At 58.4% G+C, this 15,549-nt stretch overlaps 6 protein-coding genes across 6 annotated transcripts; 4 read left to right on the plus strand and 2 right to left on the minus strand.

The window, feature by feature from the left end:
* Nucleotides 1–518: 518 nt before the first annotated feature.
* Nucleotides 519–2,264, plus strand: SPBR_07005 (uncharacterized protein; the record flags this gene model as incomplete). The annotated part of the gene is made up of 1 exon (XM_040765260.1): nucleotides 519–2,264. One exon carries the CDS (start codon nucleotides 519–521, stop codon nucleotides 2,262–2,264), a length of 1,746 nt encoding a protein of 581 aa, XP_040617355.1.
* A 134-nt stretch (nucleotides 2,265–2,398) lies between these two features.
* Nucleotides 2,399–4,226, minus strand: SPBR_06958 (cycloheximide resistance protein; the record flags this gene model as incomplete). The annotated part of the gene is made up of 3 exons (XM_040765214.1): nucleotides 2,399–3,898; nucleotides 3,971–4,107; nucleotides 4,175–4,226. 3 exons carry the CDS (start codon nucleotides 4,224–4,226, stop codon nucleotides 2,399–2,401), a joined length of 1,689 nt encoding a protein of 562 aa, XP_040617356.1.
* A 1,494-nt stretch (nucleotides 4,227–5,720) lies between these two features.
* Nucleotides 5,721–7,091, plus strand: SPBR_07274 (salicylate hydroxylase; the record flags this gene model as incomplete). Its single annotated transcript, XM_040765528.1, has 1 exon — nucleotides 5,721–7,091. One exon carries the CDS (start codon nucleotides 5,721–5,723, stop codon nucleotides 7,089–7,091), a length of 1,371 nt encoding a protein of 456 aa, XP_040617357.1.
* Nucleotides 7,092–7,625: 534 nt separating this feature from the next.
* SPBR_08025 (uncharacterized protein) lies at nucleotides 7,626–7,895 on the minus strand (the record flags this gene model as incomplete). Its single annotated transcript, XM_040766275.1, has 1 exon — nucleotides 7,626–7,895. One exon carries the CDS (start codon nucleotides 7,893–7,895, stop codon nucleotides 7,626–7,628), a length of 270 nt encoding a protein of 89 aa, XP_040617358.1.
* A 1,268-nt stretch (nucleotides 7,896–9,163) lies between these two features.
* Nucleotides 9,164–10,447, plus strand: SPBR_07340 (protein MAK16; the record flags this gene model as incomplete). Its single annotated transcript, XM_040765594.1, has 3 exons — nucleotides 9,164–9,225; nucleotides 9,306–9,421; nucleotides 9,498–10,447. 3 exons carry the CDS (start codon nucleotides 9,164–9,166, stop codon nucleotides 10,445–10,447), a joined length of 1,128 nt encoding a protein of 375 aa, XP_040617359.1.
* Nucleotides 10,448–11,471: 1,024 nt separating this feature from the next.
* Nucleotides 11,472–13,457, plus strand: SPBR_06882 (uncharacterized protein; the record flags this gene model as incomplete). The annotated part of the gene is made up of 1 exon (XM_040765138.1): nucleotides 11,472–13,457. One exon carries the CDS (start codon nucleotides 11,472–11,474, stop codon nucleotides 13,455–13,457), a length of 1,986 nt encoding a protein of 661 aa, XP_040617360.1.
* Between the last annotated feature and the right edge of the window lie 2,092 nt (nucleotides 13,458–15,549).

Genomic DNA, 15,549 nt, shown 5'->3' on the forward strand with positions numbered 1-15,549 from the left:
TGATGAAAGGCAGGTCGATCATCGAGTCTCCAAAGACACGACAGCACGACAGCACGACAGCACGACAGCACGACAACAGAGGCCGTCAACAGTTTGTTCTAAATGGGGAAATGGAAGACAAGTCGGCAGACGACAAGTCGGCCAGCAACCGTCAGCGTGCGTCATTTCTTTCTCTTCCTGTCTTTTGTTGATTCTGCCTTGTCTCTCGTTCACGATCCGATAGATACACAGCGAGTCGAACGCACTTGTATAAAGACCGTCATGATGCCCTGACAAGTCCAGCCAGGAAATAGGATATGTGCAGTCCGTATTCCTGGCTTCTTCCCCATTATCCTTATTGCCTTATAGTAATAACCACCACGCTAAGGCACACCCACCCCGTTGGGACACTCCGCAATTTCTGGGCTGTTCCTCTATTTGTCCAATATAATCCTCCTTCTCCCGTCTTGCACCCTCTCCTGCTTCCGCTTTCCTCGATGGCAATCTCGCGTTTTGGAGGCTTTCCTATCCTCAAAAAAATGGCGGCTGTCGCAGTGCCATCCGTGGTGCGGGCGACCCTCGGTGGCCGCGTCGACGACACGATGCGAGACAGCGGGATCGACATGGACGTCAAGAACGGCGTCGACGCGGCCGACTTGTGCGGCATCCTCGAGCACGCGACAGTGGACATGGAAGACACTGCATGGGACTCGGACAGCTCGGACGACGTGTCCAGCATGGACGAAAAGGCGCTGAGCCCGTTTGACACCATCAGCGATGACGTCGCCGATGCTTCGCTGACAGAGAGCCTTCTTCCGTCTCCGACATGCCTTGACGACCGGGTCTGTGTCGAGGCCAACGACGGCCGACCGGACAGGGGTTCGTACACGTCGCTCAACGCATCGACGTGCTCTCTCGCGTCAACCGTGCGAGAGGATGCGGATGGGCCGTCCGGTGCCTCGTCGGCCCCGCCCCGACGCGACGTGTCCTTTGACGCCTACTACGACGCGCCCGTCTACGGCTATGCCACGGCCCTCCAGCCGGCCTTTCCGACCGTCTTTGACGTGTTCAACCACGACGACGGCGTCACCTACTACCTCGGCGGTGGCGGGCGACGCGTCACGCGGCATCACAGCCAGAGGGGCCGCAGCGCGGGTGCGTCCTGGCCCTTTGCGAACCCGCCGCTGTATGCCTGCCGACTGCACCACCACCACCGCCACCACGACCACGCGTCGATGGGCCGGCCACCGGTGGTGCTCTACGGTGGCCTGGACGCCGACCGCGACGGCGCGTGGGCGGATGTGCAGTTTGGGCGGCTGTCGCCGTCGGTCAAGTCCATCCGATCGCTGGGCAACATCACCATCGGGCTGCCGCCCGTGGCCCGCCGGCGGACAACAGGGCACCAGCCACTAGAGGACGACGACGACGTTCCTGCGGGCCGTACGGAAGAAACGCTGCACGCCCATCTTGGCTGGCACACGCGGTACCGGTTCGAAGTCGACGTGGAGACGGAGGCCGACGGGCCGGCCAGTTTCGTGAGCGGCCGCCGTCCGTCCCGCCGGGAGGCCTTTGAGTGGCGATACTGCTCGGGCGCCGAGCTGCGCGCCTTGGACGACGACGCGTCGGTGCCTGTCGCTGCGGGGGGCGGCGGCGATCGTGTGGTGGCGCCGGGCGCACCGCTGCGACGCGCCAGTGTCAAAGCAGGCCAGCTGCTGCGACGGGCCCTGTCGCGGCGGTCGACCGGTGCTGTGCCTGTGCCTGTGGCACAAAAGAAGGCCTACACACACCCAACACCACCCTGCTGGCACGCCGGCTGGCAGCTCGTCCGCCTCGCCGAGTCCACGGATCCCTTGGCCGAGGCCATCCGGGCCGTCCAGGCCGTCCAGTCCTCCACGCGGACCACGTCTACAGCGGCGACGCCCTCGCGGCCCTCGTCCATTGTGTCCGACCTCGTCCTCGATCAGCTGATTGCCGACGAAGCCGGTCGCGCGGCTGCTCGACGGCGGACATCCGACGGCCGCGAGATTGTGGCCCTGTGGGCGACACAGCGCCGAGGGGACGGGGACGACGACGACGACGACGACTCGAGCGACGCGTCGCGCACCCAGACCGTGGCCCGCTTTACCTTTCTCGGGAGCGGCGCGTCGGGCCAGCTGGGCGAGCGCTGGGCATTGATGGCCGTCATGTCCGGACTGGCCGTGTGGGAGCGGGCGCGACGGGCACGCCGACGACGGCAGAGCACGGTGGTGCAGGCCTGTGGCGGGCTGGCCAACATTGGGGCATAGACGGAGACAGCCGTGAAGCGTGATGTACATAGGAAGGGCCGACAACTTGTAGATGCTGTGTTGCACGCAGTTTATACTCTATATTAGTAGTCTGTTTGACACGTTCCTAGATCCCACTACGTTCCTCGCCCTCCTCAATCCTCGTGCATAAACGTTTGCAGAAACTGGTTGTGGGCAATGTAGAAGCGCGCCCGCTTGCCAAACACCCACAGCGGAATGGTGGTGAGAATCACGGCCACGTAGATGCTGCCGAGCACCAGAAACACGTTGAGCGCGCCCGAGTGGCGCAGCCAGTTGTTGACAAAGTAGGTCAGGCCGAACGTCAGGAAATTGCGCGCATTGATGGCCACAAACGCCTCTTCGCTGAGCTCGTTGTGCGCGTCCAGAATGTACGGAAACACCGACGCGTTCAGGCAGGCCACCGCCATGTTGGCCAGACCAAAGCACAGCACAGGGCCGCTCCAGTGCGTCTGGTAGTGGATCGTGATGCCAAACCCGTAGAAGCCGACGGCGCCAATGACGAGCGGCATCACGACGAGGGGAAGCCGGAACTCGGGCTCGTAGATGCCGCCGTTCTTGCGCGCAAGCCAGACAGTTATGCGGTCGTTGAGGGGACCGCTGATGGCTTCGCCCAGCAGGGTAAAGACAAACGGCGAGAGGGAGATGAGACCCGTTTGGGAGACGGAGAAATTGTACGGCGCCTCCGTAAAGATGCCAGCGTTGACGACACTGAAGACGACAATCCACGTGAGGGTGGCGCCGTACAGCAGAAAGCCCCAAAACACGCCTGGGTAAAAGAAAATGACAAAAGGGCGCAGGAAGATGCGCAGCGGCGCCGTCGTCGAGTAGATGCCCGTGAAGACGCGCAGGGAGCGCCAGAAGCTGTGCTTCGCCTCCGTGGGTGCCGTGGCGGCTGCAGCCGACGCCGACTCGGGGTCGATCGGAACCGGCCCACCAGTGGCACTCGTCTTTTCCACTTCACTCGTCGCGGCAGCGTCGGCCAGTTCCGTCTTCTCACGTTCACCGGGTTGCGGCGGCACCGGGAAGCGCTGGGCGAGCGGCAGACGCACGTAGGCGGTCTCCGGCACAAACAGAAACACCAGCGGGAGCAGCGCGCCAAACAGGATCGCGCACCACAGAAAGGTCCAGTGCCAGCCCTGGTTCTCGATAATGTAGCCCGCAATCAGCGCCCCGCCCGCGATGCCGCACAGCAGAAACATGTTCCACACGGCAATCCGCGTCGCCCGCTGGTGCACAAAGTACAGGTCGGCGATCGTGCACTGCACGAGCACCTCGTACGGCGCCATGCCGAACGCGCCCCAGATGCGGCTGCCCAGAAACGAGTTGTAGCCCGTGGAGAGGCCGCCCCAGAGGCTGGCCGAGAACATGATGATCGAGCAGGCAATGTAGACGGGACGGCGGCCCATCTTCTTGGCCATGGGATTGAACACAAAGAGGGAAAGGCCAATGACAAGGACGACCCAGGCGGTGGCCTGGGACAGCGTGTTGGTGTCGATCCCCAGGTCCGCCGCAATGACAACGAAGCCGGGCGACAGCATGGGGCCGTAGGCGCCGACCACGCCCGCCGACAAGCCGGTGATGAGCAACACGAGGTCTTTTTTCCAGACGGGCCACTATCCTTGTCAGTATACGGTGCAGCACGGTGCAGTACGCTGCTTTGGTATCTCCCATCTTGGGTAGCTCACGTTCAGAGGATCGTTGGGCGAGCTGGTCGGCTGCGGCGACAGCACGACATTTGAAAAGTGGCCGGTACCATGGCGGAGCTGGTCGGGCGGGATGTGTGCGTACTCGGGCGGGAGTTCAGAGCGGTCGGCCAGGACGACTGAAGCAGTTACTTATTCAGCAGGCCACTCCTTTGGGATCATCGTAAGAAAGAACGGGCGTCATACCTGTGCCTGGAACATGGGCCCCTTTAGGGGTCTCCAAGATGCCCCACACCATTGCGGTATTGGTAGGGTACCAGCGAGAGACAATTCACAATAAAATGATGATATCTCTCACGAGAGTGTAAGAAGGCCGAGTCTGATGCTGACGTCCGAAGGATGACGGCAGTCCTGGATCGTGGGCTTGGTTATATATCTGGGTGCGTCCCGAGATGCAAGGCAGGGTGTGATTTGGATGGTGTGAAAGGCTATGTTAATGACAAAACAGCGAGAACGCAAAAGGGGCAGTCGGAAACGATCGCTTGGTGGCGATGGCAACACGTAAGAACTGACAAAACATGGGCAGCAACCTCGCCAGTGGCCAAAGTTGTTAAACGGTAACATTAGACCGAGTGGAGAGACAGCAACATCGCGTTCGACGATCATGAGACGGCCGGGGCCATGCGAGCCTGAGAAATTGGCGGTCCAGTCTCTGCATACCAGGTCGTGTATCCTGTCTATCCCCCAGCGAAACGGTTGTGAATGATCGGTCGTAAATTCGCTGGAAATGGAAGCCCGTCGCGGACTGCAGAGCAATCAATGGGCCGTGGATGTCGCCAGAAGACTCTCCTGTCGTGTTCCGTCTCTGGGTGGCTCACTGTGCATTGAACCGCTGCGGTGATTCTCCAAATTTGAACGATTGGCAGAATGCTTGCGGGACATAAGTAATTACTCCGTTCGACTAAGTCAACATCCATCTCGACACGAAATGAAGACACAAGGCCCGTACAGCCGGTCAGTCTCTGCCGTCATCCTTTGTGGCCCGTCCCCTCTGGTGCAGCGTTGCTTGTCCGATTGCTTCGTTGATGTCGCATCGCCCGCAATGGCCAACGAGGTAAACAACCGTGTTGTCCTGTGTAAGTTATCGTTGCGGCACAACTGCCGAGTGTGAGGAGACGACGAAAGGGGAAAAGCAGCACCGATGCAACCCTCCATGGTATCCTCATATGTTCGCTCCCGCCCACCCCTGTTCCGCCCAAAGTTGCTTGGCGCCCCTCTTCCCCAGCATTTGCTTTCATCCTTTTCCATCCTCTGGCGCGTCGGTTTGTTTGTTGGAGAAGAAACTAGAGTTGGGGGGGAATGTGATTGAGGGACGACTCCGGAGAATAAGTTCCCGGGGAAAGCTTCATTCTTTGGCCACGCAAGCCATGTTCATAAGACTCCATAGCTGCCAGGCAAGACGAGGCTGCTCTCGCAATTCGGAGGGCGTTGCGTCTGCAAATTGAGGTGCGACGGGGACAGTTCGGCGTTTGTCAGAGCTCAGTAAGACGACTAAACGTCAGCTAACCAGCATTTCGTCGCGTGGATGCTGCCGGGCTGGATCGCTCCGCTCGCGATCAACACCAAGGCCGATTTGCCCGTGCTCTAATACGACCCTGTTCGCTGTGACACTGTTAGCCTACAGATGGAGACGAATAGAGTGAAGGGAAATCGTACACTCGTAACACGTTTGTTCGCCAACTCCAGAACCTAAACACGATCAACTCACCGACATCCCATTGCACACACCACGATGGGGTCAACCAACCCGACCGCACCCAAGACGGGCATCCGCGTCATCGTCGTCGGCACCGGCTTTGCAGGCCTGACAGCCGCCATTGAGTGCCACCGCCAGGGCCACACGGTCACGGTGCTCGAAAAGTTTCCCGTGCGCAAGGAGCTCGGCGACATCATCAGCTTCGGCCAGAACTCGAGCCGTATTTTTCGACGGTGGCCCGGCGTCGCCGAGAAGATTGAGCCGCTGAGCCACCGCGCCAACAGCCTGCAGATCAAGACGTTTGACGGGCACCCGCTGCTGCGGCAGGAGTGGGCCGAGGAGAAGCAGCTCTGGGGCACGCGGTACGACGGCCATCGGGGCGAGCTGCACGGCGTGATGCTGGACTATGCCGAACAGGATCTCGGGATTGACATTCGGCTGGGCCACCGCGTCGTGCAGTACCATGAGACGGCCGACACGGCAGCGGTGGACGTCGAGGTGGACGTCGACGGCAGGAAGGCGACGAAGCGCATCGAGGGCGACGTCGTGCTGGCCGCCGACGGTGTGCGCTCGCTGGGCCGCACGCTCGTCCTGGGCCACGAGGACAAGCCGCTGGCCTCGGGCTATGCGGTGTACCGCGCGTGGTTTGACGGCGCCGCGATCGCCAAGGACCCGCTGACGTCCTTCTTCTACAACAACCCAGACGGCGACCAGCACATTTGCTGGATCGGCCCGGACGTGCATTTCATTGCCGCCTCTCTCAAAAAGGGCAGCTTCTCCTGGGTCTGCACGCACAAGGACGTCGCCGACATTGACGAGAGCTGGCAGCTCGAGGCCCCCGTGGCCGATGCGCGCAAGGTGCTGGCCGGCTGGGACCCCGTGGTCCAGCGCATCCTGGACCTGACGCCGGAACCGCTCGTCGACTGGAAACTGGTGTACCGGGACCCGCTGCCCACCTGGACCAGCCCGCACCGCCGCATCGCCCTCCTTGGCGACGCCGCCCATCCGTTCCTGCCGACCTCCATCCAGGGCGCCAGCCAGGCCGTCGAGGACGGCGTGACGCTCGGTGTGACGCTGCGCCGTGCCGGCTCGGCCGCCCTTGTGCCCGAGGCCATTGCGGCGTTCGAGGCCCTGCGCTACGAGCGCGTGCGGGCCGCCCAGAAGACGGGCGAGACGACGCGGGACACGTGGCACAAGACCGACATGGACGCCATCCGTGCGAACCCGGAGGCCATGCGCCTGCGGCGAGAGGCGTGGGTGCTGGGCCACGACGCCGAGGCGTATGCGGAGGAGCACTATGACGCGACAGTGGACGTGCTCCGGCGGACAGGACTCCAGGACCTGACAGAGGCGCGCAAGCTCAATGTGCCGGACATGTCGGACACGGTCAAAGTGAGCAACGATTGATGGGAGGGAGCTGTGAGAGTAGAGGGATAGACATTGCACAGAACGATGGACGCAAATTTTTCAAGTCCACAGAAACCACCCATCGCTCTTTCTGTTTGGGACAATGGAGAAAGCCCCAAGGAAAAGGAGGCAACATGGTGACATTACGATAGTGCAGCGTTTCGGGAAGGAGTCACGCACTACCGATAAAACGGAAGTAGTGATACACACGGCCCCTTCCATATAAGGTAGTGACTCTCCATCTTGCGTCTTCTAGAAAATATTTCTAGATAGGAAGGTACGATGGTCCGAAGCCATAACGTAAGCAAGTGTGCCACAGTGAAGCTGCAAATTATATTCTCACAAATTTCATTGCCGCAATAGAGAGGCGCGTTTGTTGATTCAAGCTAGGTACAATCCAAGAATATATCGTCCTCCACAGTATGTTCTCTTGTTCCGCCCAGGTGAGCACGTCTCGAAAGGTGCACAGTCTGTCTAGCTAAGGAAAGGGTAGTGATGTTTCTCATGCTCTGGGGCATGGCTTCGACCGTCGACTCAGTTCTTCTTTCCACCTTTCTTGCCGCCCTTCCAGAACGACCACTGCCGCTTCTTGGTCGTCTTGACCGCTTTGACAGGCTCGTCCGCCGTGGCTTTCACTCTGTTGTTGCCCCGGCACTTGGCGCACGGCTCCCAACGCATGTGGTAGAACATGTGCACAAGGCACGCAATCTGGTGCACGCGGCAAAAGGACAGCTTGCCAAGCTTAATGCGGCGGCAACCATTCTTGCCCTTGCGACCGGGGCAGTGGTGGTCGGTATGGGCCATGGTGTCTGTCGTGATACTTGTGTTAGTCAGTCTGCACCATATGAAGACGACAAAGGAAGTGTGCCTTGCCTTGAGTTCTGGTTCTCTGAAGTTCTGGATTTTGAGGTAATGTATTGATGGTTTGGTGTTTCGTGTTCTTTTGTGGTCTTGTTTAGATGATTTGAAGAACAGCAGCATGTCCAGGGAGAAGGAGATCTGACGTTGCCTTTATACCAGAATGACGCTTCCGATACCGTGCTAGCTTTACTCTCTCCATGTTGTCTTGCTACGGCTTCTGTCACTTTTTCACTCTATACAGTCTTCTCTGTCGTATACTTCTCCTTCGCGGAAAATGAAGACATTCAACAAAGGTTGGCAGACCGGTACAGTGACTTGATGGTCACTTGTGATGGACTGACAAAATACCTGAAACTGCCGCCAGAGAACGGAGCTGCAGCCAAACAATGGCGGAGCAGATCCCGCCACGTTGAGCAGTTGTTTCATGACATATCGTCAAGTAGGAGTGCATCATGGCTTGCATTGTCCGCGAATCGTCCTGCAGTTCTCCGTCAGCTCTGGCCACGCTCTCGTGCCAGGCCGCATTAGTTCCGTGAAAAAGACGGGGATTCTCGTTCATTACTGCATGCATATCTTTGTCCTCTGTCTACTATTGGCAGGATTGTATGGTCTCTGACCAACAGCATTCTGACCTCAGCACTGCTGGTGATGCATCACTTTTTCGACCGCTCTCCCTTTGTGAGGCTCAAACGTGAGCCATGTGCACGTTTCGAAACAGTCCTAAGCACAGATACATATCCAAACCCCTGGAAGGGGAAATGTGTGCAGTAAATAAAATGTCATAAACAACGTACAAACGTAATTATGACGAAAGAACACTGCGAGCCCCATACGTCAACACTGGTCGGTGTAAGTCGCGGCTGCCGTTCTGGTGAGACTTTGTGAACCAATCACAGCTTTAGCCTCTGTCGTCTCCGTACCTTCCACTTTACAGGACAGACATGCCCCACTTGTCCTCATCCTGACACACCGCCCGGCAGAACTGCCCACCGCCAAAAAGTTTTAGCTCGTTTTTCATTTTTTTCGCCTTGAGTTCTCCCTGCTCTATGCAGCGGCAGACGCATCTCCATATTCCAAACTTAATTTTCTGCTGCACCGTCGATTTCGTTGCTCTTTCGACAACAGTTTTCCCTACGACCACCTCCTCTCCCCTCCGAACAAGCGGACCGACTCTTTCCTGATCGACGGGCCACGGATCGGCACAACCGACGATGGCGTCCGACGAGATTATTTGGGGCATTATTGACAAGCAGTTTTGCTCGTATAAGCTCAAGTGCGTGCCTTTGTATTTTGCTCAGTTTTGCACGTTGTCGCACCGATTCGCCCTTGTCTCCTTCTAACAACCTGTCATAGAGCACCGAGCGGCCAGAACTTCTGCCACAATGAATACAACGTCACAGGTTTCTGCTCGCGGCAGGCCTGTCCGCTGGCCAACTCACGATATGCCACCGTCCGCGCCAACCCAGAGAGTACGTGAAAAACACAAACACCCCAGACAGAAACGGCACGAGACCGAACGCTAACAGCCCCTTCTCTGCTGCCCAGCCGGCCGTTTGTACCTGTACATGAAGACCGTCGAGCGTGCCCATCTGCCGTCGAAGCTGTGGGAGCGCATCCGCCTCTCCCAAAACTACGCCGAGGCCCTGCAACAGATCGACGACCGCCTCATCTACTGGCCCAAGTTCCTGATCCACAAGAACAAGCAGCGGCTCACGCGCCTCACGCAGGTCGCCATCCGCATGCGCAAGATTGCCAAGGAGGAGGCGCGGCTCGGCGAGACGACGGTGGCCAAGCTGGCGCCCAAGGTGCGGCACCGCGAGCGGGCGCGCGAGCGCAAGGCCGAGTCGGCGGCGCAGCTGGAGAAGACGATTGAGCGCGAGCTGCTGCAGCGGCTGCGGTCGGGCACGTACGGCCACGAGCCGCTCAATGTGAGCGAGACCATCTGGAAGAAGGTGCTGACGGCGATGGAGCGGGAGGACGGCGCGACGCGCGACAAGGACATGGACAAGGGCATTGAGGAGGAGGAGGAGGGCAGCGATGACGATGACGAGGAGGAGGAGCTCGAGGAAGAGTACGAGGGCGTCAAGACCAAGAAGGCGACGCGGCAGGCCCAGTCGCTGCGGCATGGTGAGGATGCGGACGACCTGTCCGACGGCGGCGACGTGGAATACGTCAGCGACTTTGACGAGAGCGACGAAGAGGTCGGGGACATTGAAGACTGGCTTGGCGAGGGCTCGGTCGACGATGACGACGATGAGGAAGAGGACGACGACGATGAGGACGAAGACGAGGACGACGAGTCGGGAGAGGAAGAGTCCGACGACGACGGCAAGAAGAAAAAGTACAAGGTGAAGCTGATTGGCGACAAGCGCAAGCGCGGCCGCGTCACGCGCATGAAGCCGTCCAAGAAGGCCGCCACCAAGGAGAAGGTGAAGATGGTCGTCGACTACACGAACCGCAACAAGCACGCCGAGGCGGAGTCTCTGAGCTTCTAAGCCTCGTGCCATGGAGTCGTTGTACGGAAGGGACTGAAAAAGCGTTTGATTTCTCGTTTTTCTCGTTTCACATTTGGATCTTATCTTTGGTCAACGCATCTGACGCCAAAGAGACTTCCCACCTTCATGGCACTCGTCAAATTTGTTGTACCTACATAGCATTGTTTCTGCGAGGGCGGCCTCGGACACAAAAGGCCTTCTGGGGTAATATATTGCTTTGAACTTTTTGGAATTGTTTTCTTTCTTCATTTTCCTTCACTCTTCTGGCGAACCTTCCAGAGGACTGCAAATCCGGGCAAGTCACTGCTCGAAACTCTACTGGTAGACGTAGTCATTATTCCGCGCACCCTAACAGCGTCTATACAGGACACTCCAATACGTAGACGATCCTGCTACGGTATACAAGCACCGTCTCCGTCAGTGGACGTCAAGATGAAGATGCTTGTCAATTTACGGATCCAGGTATCTACGTCATGTCACGACGAACGGCACAGACGCCATCGAGCTTGGTGGAGACGAGTACAACCAACTGGGGGGGACAAGAGGACAACACATCATGGATGACAGTGACAGCCAGGCAAGAATTGCTTTTGATTTCGATCACGATACCTATTTTGTTGTAGTTTGCATTAATTTCTTTTTCTTCAATAAATAATCCAAAAAAAATACTATACATCCAAACAACTCGTTTTGTATTATCTTTTGTATTATCTCTAAAAGAACGACGGGCCCAAATCACCATATAGCGTATAAAACGATTAAACAAGCCATTGTCCACATAACTATGCGAATCCAACACATCGTCGTCGTGTAAGTCGTTTTGATCACTGTCTTTGGAAGTGCACGTGACCTTGCAAACGACGTCATGCGCGGGCGGTGAGCGTGTGATCTAGTTCTGCCGTATCAAAAGCGGGGCCACAGCAAGGCTACCTCTGCTGTAGCTCCCCTGGCCCCCGTTCCTTTCACCTTCTTGCAACACAATCCCATCTCCGTCCAGGCTGTTCAGAGTCATCAACGACTGACTATGCCAGGCCGGCGTGGAAATGTGCCGTACCGGCCGCCATCACAGGCGAGCTCACGGTCACGGCGATCGGATCGACGCAACAGCAGCGTTGGCGGCGACGACGCGAATGACAACCACAGCTACAGGAGCCACAGAAGCCATACCGACGACGATGCCGACAACCACAGCCGCTACGCGAGCAGCCACGACAGCCGCCACAGCCGATACGACGACGGCACGAGACCCGGGACCGGTGCAAGCGTCGGCAGCGGCGGCGCCTCGTCGACGTCGGTGGTGCCCGTCGAGACGCTGGTCGAGCACTTGCTGGCCGCGCGCCGCGCGCTCGGCACGATCAGCCAGGTGCTGCGCAGCAACGAGCTCGCGACGGAAGCACGGCAGCTGTACACGGGGGCCATGACCGAGGCGGCCAGGACGGGGTTTCTGCGGAACGGCATCCGCCAGCAGGCGGCCATCCTCCTGCAGATCCGCCGGGGCATGAGCCGGGCGTACGATGCGGGCCGGCGCGACTTCCGGATGCTGATCCGCACGCTCGACGCGGCCAACGAACAGCTCGAGCACACGATGGAGATTCTGCGGGCGACGACGGTGGCGGCCGTGTTCCGGCCGGCGGGCGAGGCGCCGCGGACGCTGCTGGACTTTGTGGACGAGGCGGGCGTGGAGGCGCTGCGGGACGCCATCAAGCAGAGCATTGCAGAGCTGCAGGCAGCGCAGACGTCGTTTGACGGCGACCTTCTGCGGTTCGACACGGACCTGCGGGCGCTCAACAAGGCCATGGCGGCCGCGCCGCCGCCGCCGCCGCCGCTGCCTCTGGTGCCGGAGGACGGCGACAGCAGCCGCGAAATGGGCAGAGAAGACGAAAACGACGGCGACGAGCCTGCCGCATCGCCCTACCCCGTGCCGCACCTGCTGGCCACACTCACGCAGCGATCCCACCGCATGGCCACGAACCTGACGTCGCTGACGCGCCACTTTGACCTGTGCGTGACGGCCGTCAAGACGACCGAGGGCGGCCTGGAGATGGCGCGCTGGAAGGCGGCGGCGGGCAGCGGCCCGCCGCAGCAGGACCCGGTGTCCATCTCCGGCATGATTGCCGAGCACGAAGGCCGCGGGAACCACGATAGTGGTGATGGCGGTGGAGACGGCGCAGAGGCCGACAAGGACGCCCACGCCCTGCAGCCCGTGTCGCCCGAGGAGCGCGCCGAGATGATCCAGGTGGTGCTGCAGGACGCGGCCGAGGTCGACGAGGTGGTGGCCGACATGGCCGCCGACCTGCACGCGGCCGAGGCGGCCTTTGCGGCCGTGCACGCGCACGCCGAGGCGACGCACGCGTCGTCGGTCGCGACCGGCCAGGCGTTGGCGGTGCTCCACGACATTGGCAGCCGGCTGCGCAGCTACGCCGCGGCCGAGTCCGAGTTTGCCGCGCGCTGGGCCAACGAGCGCGCCGTCGTCGCGGACCGGCTCGCCGACATGGACGAGCTGCGCGCGTTTTACGAGGGCTATGCGCACGCCTACGACACGCTGATCCTGGAGGCCGAGCGGCGGCGCACCGTCGAGGCCAAGATCCAGACGGTGTGGCGCAAGGCGCGCGATGCTGTGGAGCGGCTGGTCGAGGCGGACCGGGCCGAGCGGGCCAACTTCCGGCAGGAGGTGGGCGAGTTCTTGCCCACGGACCTCTGGCAGGACATGGACCGGCCGCCCAAGGGGGTGGAGCTGTTTGCGTCGATGCTGGAAGGGCAGCAGCGGCAAAGGCCAGGCGGCGACGGCGACGACGGCCACGGCGGCGAGGCGGGCCAAGGCAAAGGCCAGGGCATGGCGGCGTCGGCCGCATCGACCACGTCAAAGAGCGCGGCGACCAAGGCGGCACCCCAGCGGAAACGAAGCCCGCGCCACGACGAGGCCGACGGCAGCAGCGTGTCGAACAGTCTTCTGGGAGAGACAGGCACGGATGCCGGCGGCAGCAGCACGCGGACCGTCGTGGGACGGTAGCCGTACTCTTGTTCTTGTTACGATTACGGGTGTTTCGCGTTTCAACGTGTGTTATACTATCTGTGTACACCATACTTTTGGATCGTTTTCTTTTTCCTTTCTTTTTCTTCTTGTTCTGTTCATTGTTTTGTTCTTCGTTCTGGTTCTATCTTCGGATTTGTACGGCGTTGTTGGGCGGCGTATTGAGTGGTTCTCGGCCTCACGGCCGGCATGAAACAGTAGACAGGGCTTGCAGACAGGGCTTGCAGACAGGGCTTGCAGACTGCAATACAAACAGAAACAGAATTAAGCCACGCCGAGGGTTTGCAGAAACAACAGAAGAGTGTATCGACGTGCATTTCGCAAGATGTCTACTTAGGCAGAACCGGCGAAGGCTGCAATGGCATTCCTTCTTGCATTTGGCCATACGAGGGCCAGCAGGCAAGCTGCTGTGCTTCACTCATTAGTATCATGAACGTTATCGCCAAGTGCCAGGATTCATCCTGTTTTTACCAGTGGCAAAAGACTTGGAAAATACGCGATACGACGAGCAGTCGTTTCTTAACGGTCCTGTCTGGTCTTTTCGGGGTCTTTACCGGATTCATCAGGATTTGGATGTTCAGACATAGGGAATCTGTCAATGTGCATTGTTCACTGTTGTCGAGTTATTTTTCTACTGTTTTCCCCCCTCTGGCCATCCTCAAACTATGAAAACATTTACTGCGGATTGTCACGTCATCGGTGAGATGGATTGGTGGTCAATTTCCGTATGGTGTGAGACAGCTTGCGTGTTCAATTTTGTAGGCGACAAACGACAACGAGCTGCTCCTCTTCTACAACTTATTCTCGAAATTCAAATGTGTTTCTGCAGCTGCTACACACCCTCAAACCCCAGTCATGGTGGCAGCGTGTGCATAGCTGCAGCTACGCCCCTCCCTTTCACTCTTGTTATAGATTGAATGTAGGCGGTGTGATAATTGATAGTTAATACTTGACAGACCTGCGTCTGCAGAACGGTGACTGCACCCGTTCTGTGCAGCTTCACATCGGAAAACTACTACTTGATGTCTCTGCAAAGTACATTGCACAACGCCAAAGGCAGCCCGAGGAAAAGTGTGATAAGTTACGGTGAAACCGTTGGCAGAACAATGGTCTGACGAAAATGAGTACATCATGTCCCGACAACGGCATTGAATGTTAAACAGCAGACGAGGCGCGGCCATCATTCAATACGACTTGGTAACTGAGGGTTTTGTGACAGAGAGAGAGAGATCGTGGTGTCTCAACATTGACGACTATCGCGACATTGGATCCGGGCCGAGAACGCTGCCTCGTGGTTGACTCTTGGAAGTTATCCGATGGCGATGAACGGCCATGGCGGCGGGCCGATAGATGCCGTACCAGCAGTCAATATATATGCTGTTGTGTATGAGGGTCTTTGAACAGCAAGACGACAAGAACACGGTGCCTACTCCCTGTTTCTCCTCGGTCTCCGTTTCTCATCGAGGAAATAGTGTCTTCACGGGGCGCGGAGAATGAAGCACAGAGTCCATGGCAATCAATCTCACCGTATATAGGATCATGCCATTCGGGGTTTGTTCGACATGCCTGCATGCAGATGCATATGCAAGCCAAAAAGGATCAAAGGACTGCATTTGATAAGAAGCAAAATACACAATATAAATATACCCGATACAAGTAGCGGTTGTATTCGATACTCGTCTCAACGTCGAATGTCGGCCACGAATGCTTGGAGATCACGAGGCTGTCATCTCTGGCAGTAAATGGGAAGCATGGCCAAGCATGCAGATGGTCAGTTTTGGCGTTGGTGCTGTCTCGCACAAAGCATACCACACGCCATCCAGCACTCCGAGCTGCCCGAATGCATCTGATTGTCACTCGTGATATCGCATTGCACATTGCGTGTTTGATTTCCCCTCCTCTGCCCACCACAATGTTGGTTCACCGGCTGTGCGTTGTCTTGTTGGAACGGCTACAATCTAAATTCCCGATATATCACGCCTATATTATCACGCGGACGGAAATGGCTTGGCCCAGCGTCAATTACGATCACAGTATCAATTTTGCGCGTCTCCGTCAACTCCCACCGGAC

Source organism: Sporothrix brasiliensis, assembly GCF_000820605.1.
Source record: "Sporothrix brasiliensis 5110 chromosome Unknown Cont20, whole genome shotgun sequence".
NCBI classification, from domain to species: Eukaryota; Fungi; Ascomycota; class Sordariomycetes; order Ophiostomatales; family Ophiostomataceae; genus Sporothrix; species Sporothrix brasiliensis.